This window comes from Mustelus asterias, chromosome 12 (assembly GCF_964213995.1).
Source record: "Mustelus asterias chromosome 12, sMusAst1.hap1.1, whole genome shotgun sequence".
Classification (NCBI taxonomy): Eukaryota; Metazoa; Chordata; class Chondrichthyes; order Carcharhiniformes; family Triakidae; genus Mustelus; species Mustelus asterias.
This window is the reverse complement of record NC_135812.1, coordinates 37695731-37718041: the sequence shown is the minus strand read 5'-3', so window position 1 is coordinate 37718041 and position 22311 is coordinate 37695731. Positions and strand designations below refer to the sequence as shown.

The 22311-nt window shown below is 41.0% G+C and overlaps 1 protein-coding gene across 4 annotated transcripts in view; it reads right to left on the bottom strand.

The window, feature by feature from the left end:
• LOC144501382 (B-cell CLL/lymphoma 7 protein family member B-like) overlaps positions 1-22311 on the bottom strand; it is a 33019-nt gene that overhangs the window by 6534 nt on the left and 4174 nt on the right. For 2 of the 4 annotated variants that reach the window (XM_078225068.1, XM_078225069.1), the window contains exons 2-6: positions 8617-8692; positions 6951-6980; positions 5497-5611; positions 1977-2147; positions 49-107 (exon numbers count right to left, since the gene is read on the bottom strand). In XM_078225068.1, coding sequence (XP_078081194.1) covers positions 49-107; positions 1977-2147; positions 5497-5611; positions 6951-6980; positions 8617-8692 — 451 coding nt within the window. Of the gene's footprint in view, positions 1-48; positions 129-1976; positions 2148-5496; positions 5612-6950; positions 6981-8616; positions 8693-22311 lie in introns of all 4 variants that reach the window. The other 2 variants (XM_078225067.1, XM_078225070.1) reach the window with 2 other exon arrangements.

Genomic DNA, 22311 nt, shown 5'->3' with positions numbered 1-22311 from the left:
TCAGTATTTCCTGAATGTAGGTGTGCACGCAATATGTTCCTGGCTTACCTGAGGCTGCAAGGGAACCAGTTCCTCCTTTGTGAGCATTGGAGGGTCATCTCCTACTTCTGAGGAAGGAAGGGAAGGTTCTGTGAGAGAGAATTGACAAATTACAACTGCTATAACCATAATGTCCATTTGCTGAATAACAGACAGAGAAATGGTAGTGATTCTAGCAGGAGGAGAGAGAACAGTGAAACTCTTAACCAAAAATAAGCTGGAAATTGGAATGTTAGTTTGCAATTTTTTCAAAGCAGCTTTTTACACTGATCATTCAAACACCATCAGGAAAGTATTCTAATAAATTCAATGGAAACTGTGTCTAGACAGGAAGAGAACTATTATTTCCTTGTTTATTCAGAGCTTGCTGAGGGCAATGGATAGAACACTATAAACTGGCTTCAGTGTCCTGAAAGTTGAGTAAGCAGCCAGGGCTCACACTCCTAATTACTATCCAGTGACAATAGTAAAGCCTTCTGACACTCATAGTCTAGGCTCAGTTAGCTGATCCCTATTGGAGCAATTGGTATTGGTGTATAGAACAATTATGGCAAACTACTCAAAGGAAAAACTGCAGTACTAATAGGACTGTGCAATAGTGAGAATCTGTTTTCCGGAGAGAGGATAAGAAAGCTGAGTACTAACTGTGAGTTCTACAGCACCACTGTTAAGGTGCACATATAACCAATGGGACACTTGTTCTCCTCTCTAAGAAAACTGTTGTGATATAATTCTATGGACACCAAATATTTTCCAGTATCTTGCTCAAACCACTACTGTTCACTCATGGCTCTGGACATTCGTTGGTGATAGCAGGCTATTTATTTTGAATGGCACAACATGAGTGTGTGCCTATCTTGAGGACAATTGTAGAGATCAGTTATTTTAGCACATACTGGAGGTTTAAATGGAAAGTTTCTGCACTGTATTTACTTTGGTAGTAAGAATAGAAAAGCAGAAGATTTTTAAGATGAATGAAACACCTAAATGTTACGGTTAGAGAAACGGAGGCGTATTCACACAAGGAACACAAAGCTAGCAATTAGGAAGGCAAATGGCATGCTGGTTTTTATTGCAAGAGGATTGGAATACAAGACCAAAGAAGTTCTGCCTACCACACAATTGAGCAATATGGTGTGTGAATTTCAATGTCGGTGTGATACTAGGTACATAGGCCGTACACCTATGATTGACTGATCGAACCAAACAGCATGTTCCTTCGGTTGTTCACAATAGGCAGAGTACAGACCATATTAAACATCCCACGCTTGCAAAACCCAAAACAAAATGTCTATTGTGCGATGTGATTCTGTGACTGGGCAACAGTGTGCTAATAGCTACATTAATAAACAATTTAAGATAATCAGTTGAGATTGTAACATGGTTCATTCATGCTTGCTAGAAACAACACATACATTCATACACAAGGACCATTCTCTGCAAACAAAAGGAATATGTTTAAGCCTTGTGGCTTTTATGTATTACCCAGAGGCTTGTGGAACCTACAGTTCCTCACTGCTTTCTCCATGGCAATACCTCAGCCAATCAGAGTTAATTTACCAACCAATTGGCATTCTTTTTTTCCTGTAGTATGAATTGTTGTGACTGCTGGTGAAATTTGGCATTCTTGCATTTGTCCTGATGAGTGCAAGATGAAAAGTTCGACAACATGTCTCGCTTTTCAGCAATAACTTGTTGCCCTATTTTGATGATATTTGTTGGGGAACAAATCAGGACACCAGGAGAGCTCTCTGCTCTTGTTCACAATTAACTGAACAGTCAGGCAGGGCATTTTAATGAATAATGGTATCTCTGACAATTTAGCACTCCCTGCATACTGTTCTGAATTGTCATCCTAGTACCTGTTCAAGAATAGTTCTGTATGTTCACATTGATTACACAGAAACAGTAAAGATAATTTCTATTGCTCTCCATACCTTCCATGCTTTCCTGCCCAAGCATGGGAGGCTGAGAGTCGTCTGCTTTAAAATCAGACAGAAGCGTTGGGCTGACAGGTTCACTTTGCTCCGGGCTGGGGCTCGAGTTTGTACTGCTGTCCACTTTTACCTGGTAGGCATCTGACAGGGAGCTTTGATTACTCGTCTCATCTGAAAGATTAGAAAGGAAAGACATACTTAAATCATCTGAATTTCTCATAAGGAAGGAGAAAAACAGTCCAATAATTTGGGCCCATCATCAATACGCAATTTAAAACTCTTTCCCTAATTTCCATCCCTGCTCCCCTGGAGACATTGACTCCTGCTTGTTTATGGGTACAAGGTGCTATATCGTTCCTAGTGACCATTCTCCATGCACAAGTCTGGACAGGAAATACTGTCAAATTGTTCTCCTACATCTGGCATCCGAGCCAAGCCCAACTCATCCAATATAACTGTTTCTCCATCCCTGATTCAGGGATGTTAAGACCAATCACAGAGCCATACCATGATGCTCAATCAGACTAAGTAACTGGGATTAAGAATCAAGCTGAGAATCAAACATGACACTTACTAGTTTGTGCTACTCAGAATGTTGCTGTTTAAGTGGTGCCATTGGAGGAGTTGACTCATCTCTCCATTAAAGGAAGAGCTCAAGTCTGGAGATGGTCCCATCAGTAAAGCCAGTCAGTGTTGGCAGCCCAGATAACAGTGGGAACCTTGACAACCAACCTGAGGTGATGTCCACACCTGCACTTTTTTCAGTCAAGGCGGTGGGGTGGTGGAGCGGTGTGCTTGCGAGGTTGGAGGAAGAAAGGCGGTTGAAGAGTAGAGGTGTTCCTGGTAAACAATCAGTAAGAAAATTCCTACCCAATTTTTCTTCCTCCTTAGCCCATGGACTTTGACCAAATACTGTCCTGACACCACTGATACCATTTAATTAGATAAAGAACAAAAATTAAATCTGGGACCTTCAGGTTCTATACATGGTCAGTGATAGTCGATGCATTTAGTGACTGAGCTAAAATGTGTTGCTTCTTTTAAAATATATATATAATTAATTAATTAGTATCTAATTTGTAGTTGATGTAATAAAGGTCACAGCACCAGTTGTATTGGAGGTCAGTCATTTCAAATTTTCAATTATTTCTTCCCTTATGTATTTATTCCTCCGCTTCTCTACCTGTGATGATGGTGTGTTAACAGTTCACTCAGGGAGTCCCAGATGCTGTGCCAACAGGCACTTTTGCATGTTATAATCTGGAGCAATAGATAGTGATGGTAAAGGCTCCAACATTCTTTACATCACATGGCTGACCAGGGATCCCTCCAACTCGTACTGCTGGCACATGTTGGAAGGCTTTGCAGGTTAAAACTCAACCTGTTTGGTCATATTATGAATGCACCTTCTTTGGCCATCAAGCCTGGGGATGGGATGCAAACCGGAGCTTCTGGCTCAGGCAGGGACACTATCCATGATGCCACAGAACCTCCTATCCTCTACTGTACTGCTCTACAATCAGCCACCTAAAGTGTTTTATGCAATCCCAAAGTGGCTTGTGCTCCACCTTTCCTTACAATTGAATTGTCTCTCCTTCCCCAGAGGGTGAGATGAAGTTTGGGAATTCACATTAGTGTTGACAATAGGTTTCAGTGAAGTTTCATGCCACTTTCACTCTGCATGAATTTTGAGAAGAAACTGTTTATTTACTCTGTTCTTCCAAACTTGAACAATGTATTGTGAGCTAGGGTAACATTCTGGTGGTTACAAGTTAATTACTGCTAGGGACCAATGATGAGGCCAATTTGAGGCGATGAACTAAGGCTGTGACAAGAAGCATTTCAGACAGAAATGTCATTGTTCTGATAGTGCTTTGATACTGTTATGCTGAACAAGCCTAGGGACAACAAAGTTATTAGGGACGATTCTCCCATCCCGCTGCGCTAAAAAATTAGCGCAGCGGGCAGGGAGATTTAAGTGGCACCTAATGCGTGGGATTCGTGTTGGGTGTTGCGGCCCGATAGCGTCTCCCAGCGCTGGATTTCCAGCGGCATCAGCTCCACGCCGGAAATAGGCGCCAAGCTGCATTATGTATGCAGGATGTCATTTACATATATTTGAAATTAAATTAGCGGGCCCGGGACTGAAGTCTCCGGTCCCGTTAGCCTCTCTCCCCGCCAGGAGTATTTAACAGCAGCGAGATTTATAGTAGCTCTCCACTTACAGGGAGCTGGCAGCTCGATCCTGCTGGAGTGAATGGGTGGGGTGGGGCAGCAATCGGGGTCCCCTGGTCATTGGCACCTAGGCAGTGCAAGCCTGGGCCTCCTGGCACTGCTCAAGAGGAAAAGTGCCAATGCCCCGGGGCATCGCCAACGGGGCAGGAACTAATAGGGAATGGGGCCTGATGGGGGTGGGGCCTCTGGGGGCGACAGGTGGGGGTCCCACAGCCACTCTGCATTTGGGATCGGTGGGGGGGAGGGAGGCCAGCGATCAGGGCTGGCCAACGGTGAGGTGGGGGGAGGAGATCGTGGCTACTGGGAATGTTCGGGGGGGCCAGCAATCAGGTCGTGGGGGAGTTAGAGAGCTGGCATCGCAGGGTCCATGGGACTGGCCAGCCTCCCAGGTGGGAATAGTCCCCGCTTACTGATTTTCAGCATGATTCACACTGAGGCACTCTGCAGTGCATACAGTGTGGAGATTCATTTTGAGATTTCCGCTGAAAAAGCGTGATTTACTCCAATTTAAATGCAAATTCAACACCCAGAATTTTTTTGGGAGAATCCCGGCCATTGTGTGTGAGCATAAGAAAATTGCCATATAAAAATGTAGAAACATAGAAGATAGGAGCAGGAGGAGGCCATTTGGCCTTCGAGCCTGCTCCGCCATTCATCACAATCATGGCTGATCGTCCAACTCAATAGCCAAATCCTGCTTTCTGCCCATAACCTTTGATCTCATTCACCCCAAGTGCTATTTCTAGCCGCCTCTTGAATACATTCAATGTTTTGGCAATTAGTATTATACATGAAAATTTTAAATGATTAGATATTGCTTTACACAGTTCTTTACCAGTTGGTACTTGGGACACAGTAGCAGAGTGGGTATGGTAATAGATTGGACTAGCAACTCAAATCCAAATATGGAAAAATATGGTAATTTGTGGGATAACACTGGAAAAAAAGTCAACATGAAAATCTCAACCAATTTCATAATAGCTGTCAGGGAAGGCAACCTACCATCTATATCAGGTCTGTCAAACATGTTATTCCACTCCTACACTGCACAAGTGATTCTCAAAACCCTCAGAAGTGACTTTGCAAGCCACTCAGTTGCAGAGAAAAACTAAATAAATCTCTCAAAAGGACAGCTTATCATTACCATTTCAGGGCAATGATGGAATACAACCTCCCCAACGTAACTCATATCCCAAAAGATGTAACAGTATAGATCAAATAAAACTAGCAGTAAGTGCGCTGGGTCATGTCAGAGCACCATGCAATAGAGTTTAAACACACTCACCATTCAGCTCCAGAAGAATGGGAGAGGAGCTGTTATCAGACACAGGCATCAGTGGGAAGCTTTTGTCTCCCTTTGTACCTTTTGTTTCAAGACTGTTCTTCGATTTTGATTTGTCCTAAGAACATAAAAACATAAGAAATAGGAGAAGTAGTCTAGTCGGTCCCTCGAGCCTGCTCCATCAGTCAATAAGATTAAGTCTGATCGGATTGTGGCCTTAACTCCACTTTCTTGCCTGTCCTCCATAACCCTTAATCAAATTTTCTCTAGCCCAGCCTTGAATATATTCAACGACCCATCCTCCACAGCTCACAGGGGAAGAGATTTCCAAACACAACACTCACCTCTGGGAGATGAAATTCCTCTTCATCTCCAGCCTAAATGGGAGACCCCTTACTTTGAAACTGTGCACCCAGCTCTCGATCCCCCCAATAGTAGAAACATTCTCTCAGCATCTACCCTGTTAAGCCCCCTCAGAATCTTATATGCTTCAATAAGATCAGCTCTCATTCTTCTAAACTCCAATGAGTATAGGCCCAATCTGCTCAACCTTTCCTCAAAAGACAACCCCTTTCTCCCAGGAATCAGTCTAGTGAACCTTTTAACTGCTTCGAATGGAAGTAGATCCCTCCTTAAGGTGACCAAAACTGCACACTAGATGTGATCTCACCAATGTAGTTATAACAAAACTTCTCTACTTTTATACCCCACCGCCCTCTCCCACCCTTGCAATAAAGGTATTCTATTTGCCTTCCTAATTCTTGCAGGATCTGCATGCTAACATTTTGTGATTCATGTACAATCACATTCAGATCCATCTGCATCCCAGCATTCTGCAGTCTCTCACCATTTAGTTAATATTCTGCTTTTCCATTCTTCCTGCCAAAGTGGACAACTTCACATTTCCCCACATTATACTCCATCTGCCAAATTCTTGTCCTTCCTGATACATACCTCAACAGCAGTTACTGGATAGTGATCATAGTGAGAACCTGGGATGGATTTTTAACCCTATTGCTAACACAGGGGCACAGAGGTTGAATGTAGCATTTCTGAAAGAGGCTGAGTTGGGATCAGCTAATTCTAAAGTTTATTTTAAAGTTTATTTATTAGTCACAAGTAGTCTTACATTAACACTGCAATGAAGTTACTGTGAAAATCCCCTAGTCGCCACACTCCGGCACCTGTTTGGGTACACTGAGGGAGAATTTGACATGGCCAATTCACCTAACCTGCACATCTTTGGACTGTGGGAGGAAACCGGAGCACCTGGAGGAAACCCACGCAGACACGGGGAGAATGTGCAAACTCCACACAGACAATGACCAAAGCCGGGAATCGAACCCGGGTCCCTGGTACTGTGAGGCAGCAGTGTTAACCATTGTGCCACCGTGCCGCCTCTCAGCACAGAATTGAACCTGGGATCTTCTTAGTTTTACACTGGTCAATACACTTACCAATTGAGCCATTCGAGGAGCTCGGATGTCCTTTGGGGAAAAAAAAGAGAAAAATAAGAGTATCAAGAATTGTCAATTTTAACAATTAATTTAGTGACTGCTGATATCACTAAGGGGGACTGATTCGAGGAATTAGTAAGACAGTCACTTGGTCGTACAGAACTTGAATATTGCTGACAAGAGACATGTTGCCAAAGCTTTTTCCCTTGCACCCTATCGGACAATGCAAGAAAGCCAAATTTCAAATCAACATAACAATTTATACTGCAGAAGAAAAAGAATGCTAATTGATCGACAAGTCAACTCTGACCAAGACATTGCCATGGACAAAATAGCAGGGAAATATAGGCTCCCCAAGCCTCCAAGTAATTCAAAAAAGACACAAGGCTGAATATATTCTTTTTGTTTTCAGAGAGTGGGTCCTGGAGTATGGAGATATGTCACTTTTAGCAAGTGTAAATGAGCCACATTAAGAGCTTGTTAAAAGCTCTCTTTTCAGCAATTACTGAGACCAATAGTGTGAGGAATTGGAGTTAACTTCTATCGGTATAGTACTTTCAACATTGAAAAGTTGTTCTATGGTTCTTCACAAATGTGTCAGGGAAAAGGCTGAAGAGTCAAGCATTACTAATAGGACAATGTAAGAGGGATGAATAGGGCAGGGATACACAATGCTGGAGTCAAGAATGGTTTGAAGATGGTTGTAGAACTGGAGAAAGTCAAAGATGTAGAAGGATGAGGCTATGAAAGGAGTTAAGCACAAAGTGAAAATCTTTCATTTGAACTGCTAACAAAGAACAGAGGTGAAGAGCAAGCAGCACTTGGTGTGGATTAGATTAAGAGGCAGCAGAGATTTAGACAAACTGAGACTTGTGGAGGATGACGAGCCAGCAGAACATTGAAATAATCGTGTTTGGAAGTGACAACGGCAAGAATAAGTGTCTCAGTGACAGAAGGGTTTAGGTAGGAATGAAGGCTGGTGATGTTATAGAAGTGCAAGTAAGCAGAGTTTGTGATGGAGAGCATATGAAATTGGAAGCTCAGCTTAAAGATAAATAAAACAACAGGGTCTGATTCAAATAGAGACAAGGGCCAGGGAATGGGATAGAGTAAATGGCAATAATAAAGTCTCTGTGATGGAAGCAATTGCAATTCATCCAAGACTGGATATTGGAGGAGCACTACAAGAGTTGAAAGTTGGGGTAGAGAGATAGAGTTGACTATCATCGGGATTTCTGTGCGAGTCTTTCAGCATCCACAGAACACTCAATAGAAATGTGGAAAAAACAGTCAAAAGGAAAAATGGCAATTTTGTCCATTGGGTAAATACCTTCTTCTCCCACTCGGCCATGAAGGCAGTGGAAGCAGTCTTTGAATATTTTTAAGGCAGAGCTAGATAGATTCTTGATAAGCAACAGGTGAAAGGTTGTCGGGGGTAGGTAGGAATGTAGAGTTGAGGTTACAATCAGATCAGATCAACAATCAATACTCTGGCCTTTTTGGTGTGCAACAAGGGATTTAGTTTTAAAGTTGGGCCAGTTTTGTGCTGTGGGCCCAAACCCACTGGGAACTGGATTAGGATTGTCTAACCAATTTTTCCATATGGCCTTATGCTACAGATTTCAATTTTTATGTCAATTAAAGTGAATAATGATGAAATACCCACCTCTTTGGGGTCAGTCACTGGTACCCATTTAAAGATCCGCAGCGATGTATCACCCACCGTCACCCACTTCTTCTCCCTGTGATGGTTCAGAGTTCACTGTCAATGAGCTGAATTTGTGAGGAACTGAGAGCTTCAAGTTTAAATAAATGAAGTGCTAATCCACACAGACTAATAAAGGCTCAGTCTTCAACACTAACCAATAGAAAAGTTGTAAACAGCACACAGCAGTTGCAGCAAGGCAGGCTGCATCACTACAAAACTGCCTCACAAAAATCTAACCTCTAAGGAACACAACTATCTATTTCCCTGAACAAATATTGTCAGAATCTGTCATATTGATTTTTTAAAAATCAACAAATTGCAACTGTGCTATATTAAAATTATCTACCAAAAAAAAATCCTAGCCATGTCATGCTCAATCACAGTTGCTGAAGGACGTTTATAGACTGGTCAGGGACCAGAAGTTTACACTACTGGCAATCTGCCAACTTACTGCATAAAGATCGATGTAATTCTTACTGACCTTCCATCACTGCTTATTTACAGAGATTATACCTTGCTACCTTAAAGAGACAGGTAAAAGCACACATGGTTTCACTGTAACAGTTAAATAATATTATTCTGCTCCTGCCTTGCATCCAGCCTACTCTGGGAAATTCTTCTGTTAGTTTATCAAAAGACACAGAAATAGCTGTACCCAAGTTGCTTGAATACCATGAACACTGAGGACCCTTTAAACATCTTTTTAAATTACTTGTAATATATCCATAAATTGATGATTGCTATTATACCACATTGGAATTGAATAAATTAGTGTAATTAATAACACTGGTGAGCTGCAGGCAGAAATTGCTACATACCATTACAATGTGGTCGCATTAACAGAAACATTTCCAATCTCCCTGTGCTAGGTCCCCTCTTTAATCTCTGAAATTAATTGTGAGCATTTTTATATTCAATGTCTTCTGGTCAGTTTCCATAATTACTTTAAAAGGAATTATGTTGTGTGCATTGTTAGCTAGATGATTACTTACACCACTGCATTTCCCAGAGCCAGGTTTAACACGGTTTCCTTCCTTGCTGGACTTGGGTCATTATCAAAAGAAGGACCTTTATAGATTGGTACATATCTCTGTACATATCAAAAATTCCTTTCTTGCACTATCCTTAATGCTATGGGGGCATTTTCAGCTGACATTTGGAGTGGGTGAAAATGACGATGCCAGAAGAAAATCCCCTGAGACCATAGGAACGAGAACCTCAGCGGTGAAATCTCATTCTTGGATTTGGCACACCCCTCGCTGGTGATACAATGAGGTTCCTGCCTGGAAAAGGCGGGAAACTCATTTAAATTAAATGTATTGAAAGGACTGGTTTCTCAGTGTGTGCGCATGCGTGCGTAACAAGAGAAGACAGCATGCCATACTAGAGTTTCAGAGTTGGGCTGAGGTAATTATACAGGCCAGAGGAAAGAGTTGGTCCAAGTAAACTGGGCACAAATAAGTGAGGGCAGGACGGTTGAGGAGTAATGGCGGATATTCAGGGAGATATTAAATACCTACCTCTCAATTAAAGTATATTTCTGAGAGGAAGAGGAATTGTAAAAGGAAGAAAAATGTTCCATGGCTAGACAAGGAAGTCAAAGAAAACATAAAGGCAAAATCTAGGGCATACCAAACTGCAAAAGCGAATGGCAAGCTGGAGGGTTGGGAGAATTTAAGGTTCAGCAAAAGGCTACTACAAATAGAATTAAAAGAGCTAAGATGAACGATGAAAGGAAACTAGCAGAAAACATCAGCACAGTAACCAAAAGCTTCTACAAGTATATAAAGAGGAAGAGAATAGCTAAAGTAAATATTGGCCCTTTGGAGGACGATACTGATGAGGTATTAATAGGGAACACAGAAATGGCGGAGGCACTAAATCAATATTTTGCCTCTGTAGAGAATAATGAAGATTTTGCAAAAACTGTAGTTAATGTAGGGCAACTTGGTGCAATAACCATCACTAGGGAAAGGTATTGGATAAACTAATGGGATTAAAAGCAGATAAGTCTCCGGGACTTGATGGCCTGCACTCCAGAGTATTAAAGGAGGTGGCAGCAGAGATAGTGGATGCATTAGTTGTGATATTTCAAAGTTCCTTGGATTCTGGTAAGGTCCAGATGGATTGGTAACACACTAATGTGACGCCCTTATTCAAAAAGGCAGAGAGGCAAAAAGTAGGAAACTATAAACCAGTTAGCTTCACCTCTGTGGTGGGGAATTTGTTGGAATCAATCATTAAGGAAGAGATGACTGAGCATTGGGAAAGATAAAGCTCAATCCACCATTGTCAGCATGGTTTTATGAAGGGAAAGTCATGCTTGACAAACTTGCTTGATTTCTTTAAGGACGTAACTAACAAGGTGGATAGTGGGAAGCGTATACATGTAGTACATCTAGACATCCAGAAGGCATTTGACAAGGTGCTGCATAAAAGACTGATCCAGAAGGTGAGATTGCAGGGGATTGGGGATAGAGTTCTGGATTGGCTGACTGACAGAAAGCAGAGAGTTGGGATAAATGGGTCCTTCTCTGGCTGGCGAAATGTAACTAGCGGGATGCCGCAGGGGTCAGTCCTTAGGCCTCAACTGTTTACAATCTATATAAATGATCTGCAAGCAGGGACAGAGTGTAACATAGCAAAGTTTGTGGATGATACTAAAATAGGTGGGAAAGCAGGCAGTGAAAAGGCTATAAAGATTTTATAGATGGATATAGGTGGCTAGAAGAATGGCCGAAAATTCGGCAGGCGGAGTTTAATGTGGATAAGTGTGAGGTTATACATTTTGGCAGAAAAAAAAGAAAAGCAAATTATTACCTAAATGGAAAGCAGATCCAGAATGCATCCAGGCAGAGGGCTCTGGGTGTCTATGTTCAAGAATCGCAGAAAGTCGGTATGCAGGTGCAGCACGTAATAAAAAAGAGAAATGGGGTGATGGCATTTATTGCAAAAGGACTGGAGTATTAAAGGAGAGGTGTTGTTGCAATTGTATAGAGTGTTGGTGAGACCACATCTGGAGTATTGTGTCCAGTTTTGGTCTCCTTATTTGAGGAAGGCTGCGGTTGGAGGCAGTTCAGAGGAGGTTCATCAGATTGATTCCGGGAATGAAGAGGTTGACATATGAGGAGGGATTAAAAGTTTGGGCTTGTGCTCGCTGGAGTTTAGAAGGATGAGAGGGGATCTGATCAAGATATATAAATTTTTTAAAGGGATTTATAAAGTAAATGTAGACCAAATGTTTCCTCTTATGGGGCAATCTAGAACAAGAGGTCACAGGTATAGATTGCGAGGCAATAGATTTAAAATTGAAATGAGGAGGAACTACTTCTCGCAGAGGGTGGTGAATTTATGGGACTCACTGCCCCATAGCATGGTGGAGTCTGAATCATTGGTTTCAAGGGGGAGATAAGACACATTTCTAATAAAAAAGGGAAAGAGGGATATAGGGAACAGGTGGGGAGGTAGATTTGAGACCAGGGAGAGATCAGCCATGATCTGATTGCATGGCGGAGCTGGCTCGAAGGGCTGAACTTGTTTACTTCTGCTCCTAATTCCTATGCTCCAATGTTACCCCGTAGCTTATGTGGGGCTTTGTCCCCATTTATTGGGGCGGGGGGTGGGGGTTGCCCCAATGCTTGAATGGGTCCCCATGTCCGGGGAAGGGAGTTTATTCCTAACGCAGGTCAGGGGATGGCACCATGATCTCTGTGGAGCTGATGTTGCTTGTTCTATCAGGCCCTGCCAGAGTGATGGTAGAAACTACGCCCCAGATTCTCTGTTTACACAGTCTGGAGAGAAAACTCAGCTGTGCAGCTGGAGAGCTCCACCCTGGTTTTCTTGCTGAAATCAACACTGACAGATTCCTGGAAGGTTCCGCTCCATATTTTTCTCTTTATATTAAGATGAATAAAGCCTTCTAATATTACGACTCTATTTTTGTTCGACACCTTTGACATTTGTGGACAATTTTTCACATTAATCACACCTCAAGCCAAATAGACTCAGTCCTAGAACCATGTAGTAAATCCTTTCCTTTTAGAACTATCATATTATTCTTAATCAATACAACTATGTCCCCCTCCTCTTTTTTTCCTTCTCTATTATTCTGGAGCAATGGAGGGCATTCAGGAAAAACAGTTCAGGTACAAGATATGCATATTCCTGAAGGGAACTAAGCCCTTCTGGATGACAAAAGGAAACAAAAGTTAAAATAAAATTGAAAAAGGAAACTTATGAAAAATGTCAGCAGCAAGATTGAGTTAATAACCTGGAAGATTATGAAATGTACAGAAAATAATTGAAATGGCTAATATGAGAGGCAGAGGAGTTATGAAAAAAGATTAGCAGGCAACATTAAATTGAACCATAAAACATTTATAAACATATAAAGTATAAGCAATTAGTGAGGGAAAAGGTTGGTCCTATTACAGACCAAAGGAAATCTTCATGTCAAAACAGGGAACATTGCAGGAGTAATAAATGAGTACTTTGTATCATATTCACAAAGGATGCTGATGATTTGACAGTTACTATCAAAAAGGAGGAAAGTAATGGATAGGATAATAATAGAGAAGATATAGTAAAATGATTAGAATGACAAAGTTGGTTAGTCACCTGATCCAGTTGGAATGCATCTTAGGGTGCTAAAAGAAGCAAAAATAGAAATGGAAGAGGAATTGGTCACAGTCTTTCAATTTAGGAGATTGCTAATTTTCTGCCATTATTCAAGGAGGAGGAGAGGGATAAACCAAGAAAACTACAGACTTGTCAATCCAAAATTGGTGGTGGGAAGGTATTGGAAACCTTTTTTTTAGGGACAAAATAAACATTCATTTGGGAAGCTACAGATTAATCTAGGACAGCCAGTGTTGAGTTGTTAGAGACAAATCATGTCTGACAACTTGACTGAATTGTTTGATGAAACTGCAAAGTTTGATCAAGTTAGTGCATTAGATGTATATACAGGCAGTCCTCGACTTTACGACGTTTGAGTTATAATGAAGATGTTTACAACATTTATAATCTGTTCCGACTTTCTTGTGTTGGTTTCAATTTGGGGTGGCATTCATACATGCACATTGACATTCAATTGCTGTTCTGATGCATTTTTACAGTACTTGGTGCTTTTGTTTTTTTCAAACCCTTTCTTAAAATTCAAAGTTTCTTTGTCCATAATAATGGCAGAAAAGCATAAATCTGGTGCAAGTGATGTTTCTTCTTCTAAGAAACGTTGAATAATTATTATGGAAACAAAAGTGGAAATATTATGAGCCTTTTAATGCAAGTAGAGGAGTGGTTCATGCGTTTTAAAGGTAGGGCCAATTTGCAGAACATTAATGTCTCCAGTGAAGCTGCCAGTGCTGATGAGGCAGCAGTTTGTGCTTTTCCTGAGACATTGGCTGAAGCTATTGAAGAGGGTGGGGATTGTACGTGGCAAGTTTTTAATGTTAACAAAACTGGAATCTTTTGGGGAAAAATGCCATCCACAACCTACATTGCCAAAGTGGAGAAAATCCTTGCGGATGACTTTAAACTTAAACCTGTGCTTGAGTAGCATTTAGAAAACCCAGGTCTTCAAGGGATAGTCCAAAGCATTTCTCCCAGTGATCTGGGAAATCCAGTTGTAAGGCGTGGGTCAAAAGGGACATCTTTAAGGATTGGTTTAATCATCATTTTGTGCCAAGTGTCAGGGATTATTGCAACAAAAACAATCTTGCAACTAAAGCATTGTTAACCCTGAGAGTCATCCAACCATCCTGATGACATGCATCCTGACATCAAAGTGGTGTTTCTGTCCCACAACACCTCATTGTTGAAACCCTTGGGCTTTTAATGCTTACCATCTTAGGAGCGCTCAGGGCAATTCAGAAGCAAGGTGGACCAACTCTGAAGGAATTATGGAAGGACTTCAAAATTTACCACACAGTTAACAACATAGGTGAGGCATTGGCTGTAGTTGAAAATTATGTCACACATTCAAAATTGCATGGTGTTTGGAGGAAATTGTGTCCTGAGATTTTGTCTGATTTGCAAGGCTTTGCAGATATTGTTGAAGAGATGACTGAAAATGTTGTTTAAATAGGCAAAAACCTCAACTGAAACAGCACTAGAGGATGCTGATTAGTTTCTGACATCACATTTTGAAGAATTAACTAATGAGGACTTAATTGAATTGGAACAGCAAAACATGGCAGAGGAAGAAGATGCACCCACTGTTGAAGAGTCATCTCCCCGTAAAGACTCGACAGCACAAGTGTTGGCTGAGGCATTTCAACATTTGGAAGCTGCCATGTCCCTGTTTGAGGACCATGACCCCAACATTGAACACGGTGCACAGTGAATAGGGGCACATTCAGCTGCTACAGAGAAATTCACAAAGAAAAGAGGAGCACATCTGCCCACATTTCCTTGGACACCTTCTTTAAGAAAGCAGACAAAACTCCAGAAAAACCTGCAGCCAAGAATCCTAAGACAGCTCCGGTTAGGATACCTTCAAAATGTCCAACCAAGAGCCCTTCAAAAAGTCTAGGTCCCCTCACTGAAATCACCTCAAAAAGCCTTGAAAACTTCACTCAGTCAGACCCACCCATGAGCCCAGGAATGAAGAAGAAAATTTAAGGCTTTAAAATTTGTCTGTGCTTTTTTGTAGGTAATGCACTGTGTACAGTACTATACAGGACATGCATTTCTATGATTTTTATGTCAATAAATACATTAATGTTGCTATATCTATAATTGATTGAATACAAAATTCTGGGTCATTTTGGTGAAAATAGGATATCAGGTTTTGATTCAGGAACAATCCCCCATTACTAACATTACTGTTATGACATTTTGACTCAAATAGCAATTTTCAGGAACCAATTGTGTCATAAGTCCAAGGACTGCCTGTATGGACTTCTGGAAGGCATTCACAAAGTGGCACAAAGAGGCTTTTTATGTAGATCGAAACCCTGGAATTAAGGGTAAAGTGGTGGTTTGGATATAAAATTGGTTTGGTGACATAAAGCAAAGTGGCCTGATGTTTTTCAGATTGGAAGATGGTTTGCAGTGGTGTTCCCCAAGGGGTTAGTTTTGGGTTCATTACTCTTTGCATTTTTTTATAAACAACCTAGACTCTGGTGTAGGAAACAATATTATAAAACTTACAGATATTTGGTAAAGTAGATCATAATGAGGGTAGTTTACAGTATTCAGAATGACTTAGGATGGTGAAATGGAGTTAAGTGTAAAGTAATGCACTCTGAGAAATAATATGAAAAGGCAGTATACAATAAAAGGCAAGATGGTGAAGGTGTAGATGAGCGGAGAGACCTTGATTTTCAAAGATATAAATCCTGAAAAGGAGACCGGGCAACTTGATAAGATGATTAAAAAGCACATAGCTTACTTGGGTTTATAAACAGAGAAATAGAACATAAAAGCAAAGGTCATACTAAAATGTTATAAAACACCACTTCAGCCTCAGCTGAATAATTGGGGAAGATGTAAAAATATTCGAAAGAGTACAAATTAAGTTTACCAGAAATTACTGGGGATGAGCAACTTCTGTTCTGAGGACAGGCTGCAAAAATTTGGAACAGGGAAGGTTAAGAGGTGACCATGGAGTTTTTCAAGATGAAGCGAGGTTTTGACAGAGTAGATAAAAAAAAGTTATTTCCCTCTGGCAAATGGGTCAATAACTGAATATCATGGACTCAAATATCTAAAAGAAAAATTAGGATTTTCCCCCACTCACTTGAGTAACTGGAATGTGGAACACTACTGATAAAATGGTGGAAGCCGATTTCATAAATAGTTGGGAAACTGACAAAATGACAGACAAGCAACAAGGACGTGGGACTAAGCATGACTGATCTTTCAAAGAGCTTGCACGGGTACAATGGACTAAATGGCCTCCTTCTGTGTTGTAAGTTAGTTTCTATGAAGCATGTAGAACCAAGGAACCAATTTAATTAACAAGATTTGATAATTAAATTGTAAACCTTTTGATGAAGAGGTGCTGCTGCAGCCTACAATTCATTACTGGTACATTAATGTTAACTTGTCAGAATGTTGAAAGCTATGTGGTCACCAGGATTGCAAATTGAGCTTTCAGGGATATGAAATTTTTAGTCACTGTCTAATTTTTCCATCCATTAGCATTCTATTCAAATGTGATCAGGTGTAAAATATTGTGTTCGATTAAAAACATATTCAACAGCACAATAAATTGAAATGCTTCCATTTCACGGCACGGCAGCACAGTGGTTAGCACTGCTGCTTCACAGCTCCAGGGACCTGGGTTCGATTCCTGGCTTGGGTCACTGTCTGTGTGGAGTTTGCACATTCTCCTCGTGTCTGCGTGGGTTTCCTCTGGGTGCTCCGGGTTCCTCCCGCAGTCCAAAGATGTGCGGGTTAGGTTGATTGGCCATGCTAAAAATTGCCCTTAGTGTCCTGAGATCCATAGGTTAGAGAGATTAGTGGGTAAATATGTAGGGATATGGGGGTAGGGCCTGGGTGGGATTGTGGTTGGTACAGACTCGATGGGCCGAATAGCCTCTTTCTGTACTGTGGGCTTTCTATGATTTCTATTCAATCCATCAGGATGGGGTGTGCAGAATTTGATGCAAGAGAGAATTCAGTGGAGAGGGGGAGAGGAGGTGCTGCTTTTTATTTTTAACTCTAATATTTGTCGTAGAAGATTGAGGCAGTATTTTTGTTCACAGTTTAGTGTAGGTTAGAGTGTAGAAACAGGAAAATGTCTCACAAGGCATGGTATTTTCACACACAACAAAAACAGAAAATGCTGGAGAAACTCAGCAGGTTTGACAGCATCTGTGGAGAGAGAATAGATCCAACATTTTGAATCTGGATGACCCTTCATCAGGACTGAAGGAGTCTGGGGGCCAGCTCATGGGACCTGCTGCTTAACGTTTTCTATAAATCCTGAAACATACACCAGAGGAAGCCACCCATGGGCCGGCGGTTTCCACCCGTTTTCCCGCCCGCTGTGCCACTCTGCCTAAAAATGAGAAAATTCTTCCCAGAGAAGAAAAAGACATTGCCCTGAGCTGGCAACACCAAGAATTCCCAGGATCTTGAAAGATAAGAAACTTCTATGTTATCTTCACTGTTTGTGTTAAGTATATGTAAAATCTTGTTCAATAAATTTTTACCTGATTCACAAATACTATTTATTCATACCTTGAAGGTCAAGCATAACTGAGGATCACAGTGTTAGAAATTAAAAATTTGGACCTTAGAATTTGTTAAATTAGAAGGGTTTTATACCTTGAAACCCTAAACCTTACACCTGGATGCCTTTGTTCATAAGTCACTAAATGCTAGCATTTAGATATAGCAAGCAATGGTATGTTGGCCTTCATTGCAAGGACATTTGAGTATGGGAGTAAAGATATCTTGCTGCAATTGTATAAAGCCTTGGTGAGATAGTACCTGGAGTAGTGTGTACAGTTTTGGTCTCATCCAAGGAAGGACATATTTGCCATCGAGGGAGTGTAATGGAGATTCATCAGACTGATCCTTGGGATGGAAATATTGCCTATAAGAAGAGACTGAGGAAACTAGAATTGTATTCTCCAGAGTTTCAAAGAATGAGACGTGATCTCATTGAAACTTACAAAATTCTTACAGGGGAGCTTGTGGAGGCCCAATCACTAAGTATGTTCAAAAATCAATGGGATACAAATGATATCAAGGGATATGGGAATAGTGGGGAAAATAGGTTGGAGGTAGATGATCAGAATGATGGAACAGGTGCAACAGGCTGCATGGCCTACTCCTGCTCCTATAGACCAATTATCTAAACTTCTGTTATCAGGAAATTGATAGAGGTAAGGACGTGGTGATTGAATACCTTGAATATTTTCAGTTGGTCAGAAAGAGCATTTGTAAACGTTAGGTCGTGCTTTCTGAATCAGATTTTTTTGAAGAGACGACTAAAGTAATGAACAGGAGAATATCTGTGGACGCTATTAATATGGACTTTAGAAGCCATTTGATAAAGTCCCTCATATAAACATACAAGCATATGAAGATATGAATTAGGAGCAGGAGTAGGCCACTCAGTCCCTTGAGCCTTCTCCACCATAAAATAAGATCATGAACGATCTAATTTTAACCTCAACTTTGCATTCCTGCCCACCCCAGATAACCTTTCACCCCCTTACTTGTCAAGACACTATCTACCTCTGCCTCAAACGCCTTTTGAGGAAGAGAGTTGCAAAGTTTTGCAACCCTCAGAGAAAACATTTTCCTCATCTTTGTCTTTAATGAGCAACCCCTTATATTTAAACAGTGACCTCTAGTTCATCCACCCTGCCAAATCCCCTCAAGATCTTATGTTTAAATCAAGTCACCTCTTACTCCTCTAAACTCCACCGGATACATGCCTAGCCTGTCCAAGCTTTCTTCATGAATCAGCCCGCCCATTATTAATCTAATAAACCTTCTCTGAACTGTTTCAATGCATTTACATCTTTCCTTAAATAAGGAGACCAATACGGTACACAGTACTCCAAATGTGGTCTCACCAGTGACTTGTACAACTGAAGCATAACTGCTCTACTTTTGTATTCAATTCCCCTCACAATAAACAATAACATTTAATTACCTTTGCTAATTACTTGCTGGACCTGCATACTAACCTTTTGCGATTCTTTCATTAGAACTCCCAGATCCCTCTGCATCTCAGAGCTCTGCAATTTCTCACCATTCAGATATGTTTATTTTTTCATTCTTCCTGTCAAAGTAGACAACTCACATTTTCCTACGTTTTACTCCATTTGCCAGATCTATGCCTATTCATCTAACCTTTTGATATCCTTTTGTAGCCTCCTTATGTCCACTTCACAACTTATTTTCCTATCTATCATTGTATCTTCAGCAAATTTAGCAACCATACCATTGGTCCTGTTATCCAAATTGTTGATGAAGATTGTAAAGAGTTGAGGCCCAGCACTGATCTCATGCCACACCACTTGTCACATCCTGCCAACCAGAAAAAGACCCATTTATGCCTACTCTTGGTTTCCTGTTTGCTCGCCAATCTTCTATCCATGCCAAAATGTTACCTCCTACACCATGAGATTTCATTTCCTGCAATAACCTTTGATGAGGCACCTTATCAGATGCCTTCTGAAAATCTAAGTACAGTATATCCTTTATTGACAGCACCTGTTACTACTTCAAAGAACTGCAATAAATTGGTTAAATATGATTTCCCTTTCACTCTGTCTGATTACCTTGAATTTCTCCAAATGTCCTGTTATAACATTTTATTCATAGCTTCTAACATTTTACCTCTGAAAGTTATGTTTTCTGCCTTCCTCCTTTTTTGAATAAAGGAGTTTTACATGAGCCATTTTCTAATCTAATGAAATCATCCCCACATCTATTGAAATTTGGAAAATTAAAAACCAATGCATCAACTATCTCACCAATCATTTCTTTTAAGAAGCTAGTATGAAACCCATTAGGACCTGGGCACTTGTCAACCCAGAGTTCCAACAATTTGCTAAGTAACACTTCACTGGTGATTGTAATTTTCCCGAGTTCCACCCTCACTTCCATTTCCTGAGTTACAGCTGTTTCTGGGATGTTACCTATATCATCTATAGTGAAGCCTGATACAAAATACCTGTTCAATTCATCTGCCATCTCAGTATTTTTCATTATTAATTCCCCATTCACTTTCACTTGTTCACTCTTCTCTTTTTTAAATATCTATAGAAACTCTTCCTATATGTCTTTACATTTCTCACTACTTTCTCACCTACTCTAATTTTTCCCTCATTAACCTTTTCGTCCTCTTTGCTGTTTTTTACATTCGGTCCAATCTTCTAAACTGCCAGCCATAGATACACAATCATATCCTTTTGTTTTAAGTTTAATATTATCTTTTTGTTAACCACAGATGGTGGGTCCTCACTTGGAATTTTTCTGTTTCATTGGAATGTATCTATTCGTGTATTCTGAAATATCCTCTTAAATGTCTGATCCGATTGACCTATCCCTTTACCTAAATTGCCAGTTCATTTTTGCTAGCTGTTTTCATGCTCTCATAATTGTCCTTATTTAAGTATACTAGTCTTAGACCCACTCTTCTCTCCCTCAAATTGAATGTAAAATTCAATCATATCATGAATCCACAAGAGACTTACTCAAAGTTAAAACTCATGGAATTGAAGGCAAATTGTTGACCTGGTTAGGAAATTGGCCAAGTCACAGAAGACAGAGAATAGGATGAACTAGCAGGCAAGATAATTAGCAGGGTGTGACTAGTGTAATATCCCCTGTAAGATGCACAGGTATGCAGCAACCCAAAGGTCTCTGCACAGGCTATGCATAAGGTGGCCTCTAAGTTGCCAGGCCAAAAAAATTGAATTAACTAAATCTGCACACTCCAAAAAAAGAATTAAGGGAACGTTGGACTAGTGGTATCCTGCAAGGCCGAAACTATTTACTGTATACATTAACAAATTAGTTGACAGGATCAAAAGTCACATATTCAAATTTGCTAATGGCAGAAACAAAGGCAGTGTTATAAACTGTGGATGGAAGTGGAAAATTACAAAGAGATATTCATAGATTCAGTGAATGGATAAAACTGTGGCAAAGAGATTTCAATGTAGGCAAATGTGGGGTAATCTACTTTGGACCTAAAAAGGGGTAGAATAGGATACTTCTAAATGTGAAAAGTTAGATACAAGAGGCTTAAAGATATTTGATGGTCCAGGCGTACAGATCTTTAAAGTGTCATGGACAGGTACAGAAAATAATCAAAGAGGCTAAAGAAAAGCTGGCTTTTATACCTAGAGGACTAGAACACAAGGAGTGAGAAATCAAGGCTGCGATTCTTCTATTGCGACCCGCAACTTTTCTGTCCGGTCACAGTGGGAGCTGCGTGTCTCCAGCCTTGAACAGGGATTTGCACATGCGCCAAGAAGGCATGCACATCTCCCATTACATTGGGGCGGGGGTGTCAGGGCTGGCCTGGGAATTGTTGTGGGGGTCGTGATCAGGCCGTGGGGGGGGGCGGGGGGGGGGGGGGCAGTGGCTGGCTGGAGGGGCAGCACTGGTGGGATCCCAGGCTGGCCAGCAATCGAACTGGCCAGCAAACAGGAGGTTGACAGTTTGGAGCCACTGCGCATGCGCAGAGCTCCAGAACTGTCAAACTCCAGCACGAATAGGCCCGGCCCCCCTGGATTTTTAATGAGATTCACGACTGGGACCTCTTCAGTGCACAGAATGCGGAGATTCAGGTGAGAAGCTGAACTGACAGAACAGTCGGGATTTAGAACAGTTCTCCCACCAATTCAGAACTTTTGGGAGAATAGCGGCCCAATTTGCAGCTATACAAAGCCCTGGTTAGATAACCTGGAGTACTGGTTCTGATTGCCATACCTTAGAGAAGATACAGTGTCCTTTTTATGAGTGCAGCTGCAAAGGGAGATTAAACAAACCAAGGTTATATTCCCTGGAATTTAGAAGGATGAAGTGTGACTTGATTGAAGTTTTCATGATGTTAAGGAGAACAGGTAGGATAGATTTAAAGAAACTATTCCCACTAGTTGAGTAGTCTCAGAACAAAAACAATGGTCTCCAAATAGTCAATCGTGATTGGCAGGTCATCCTGGAGTCTCAAAG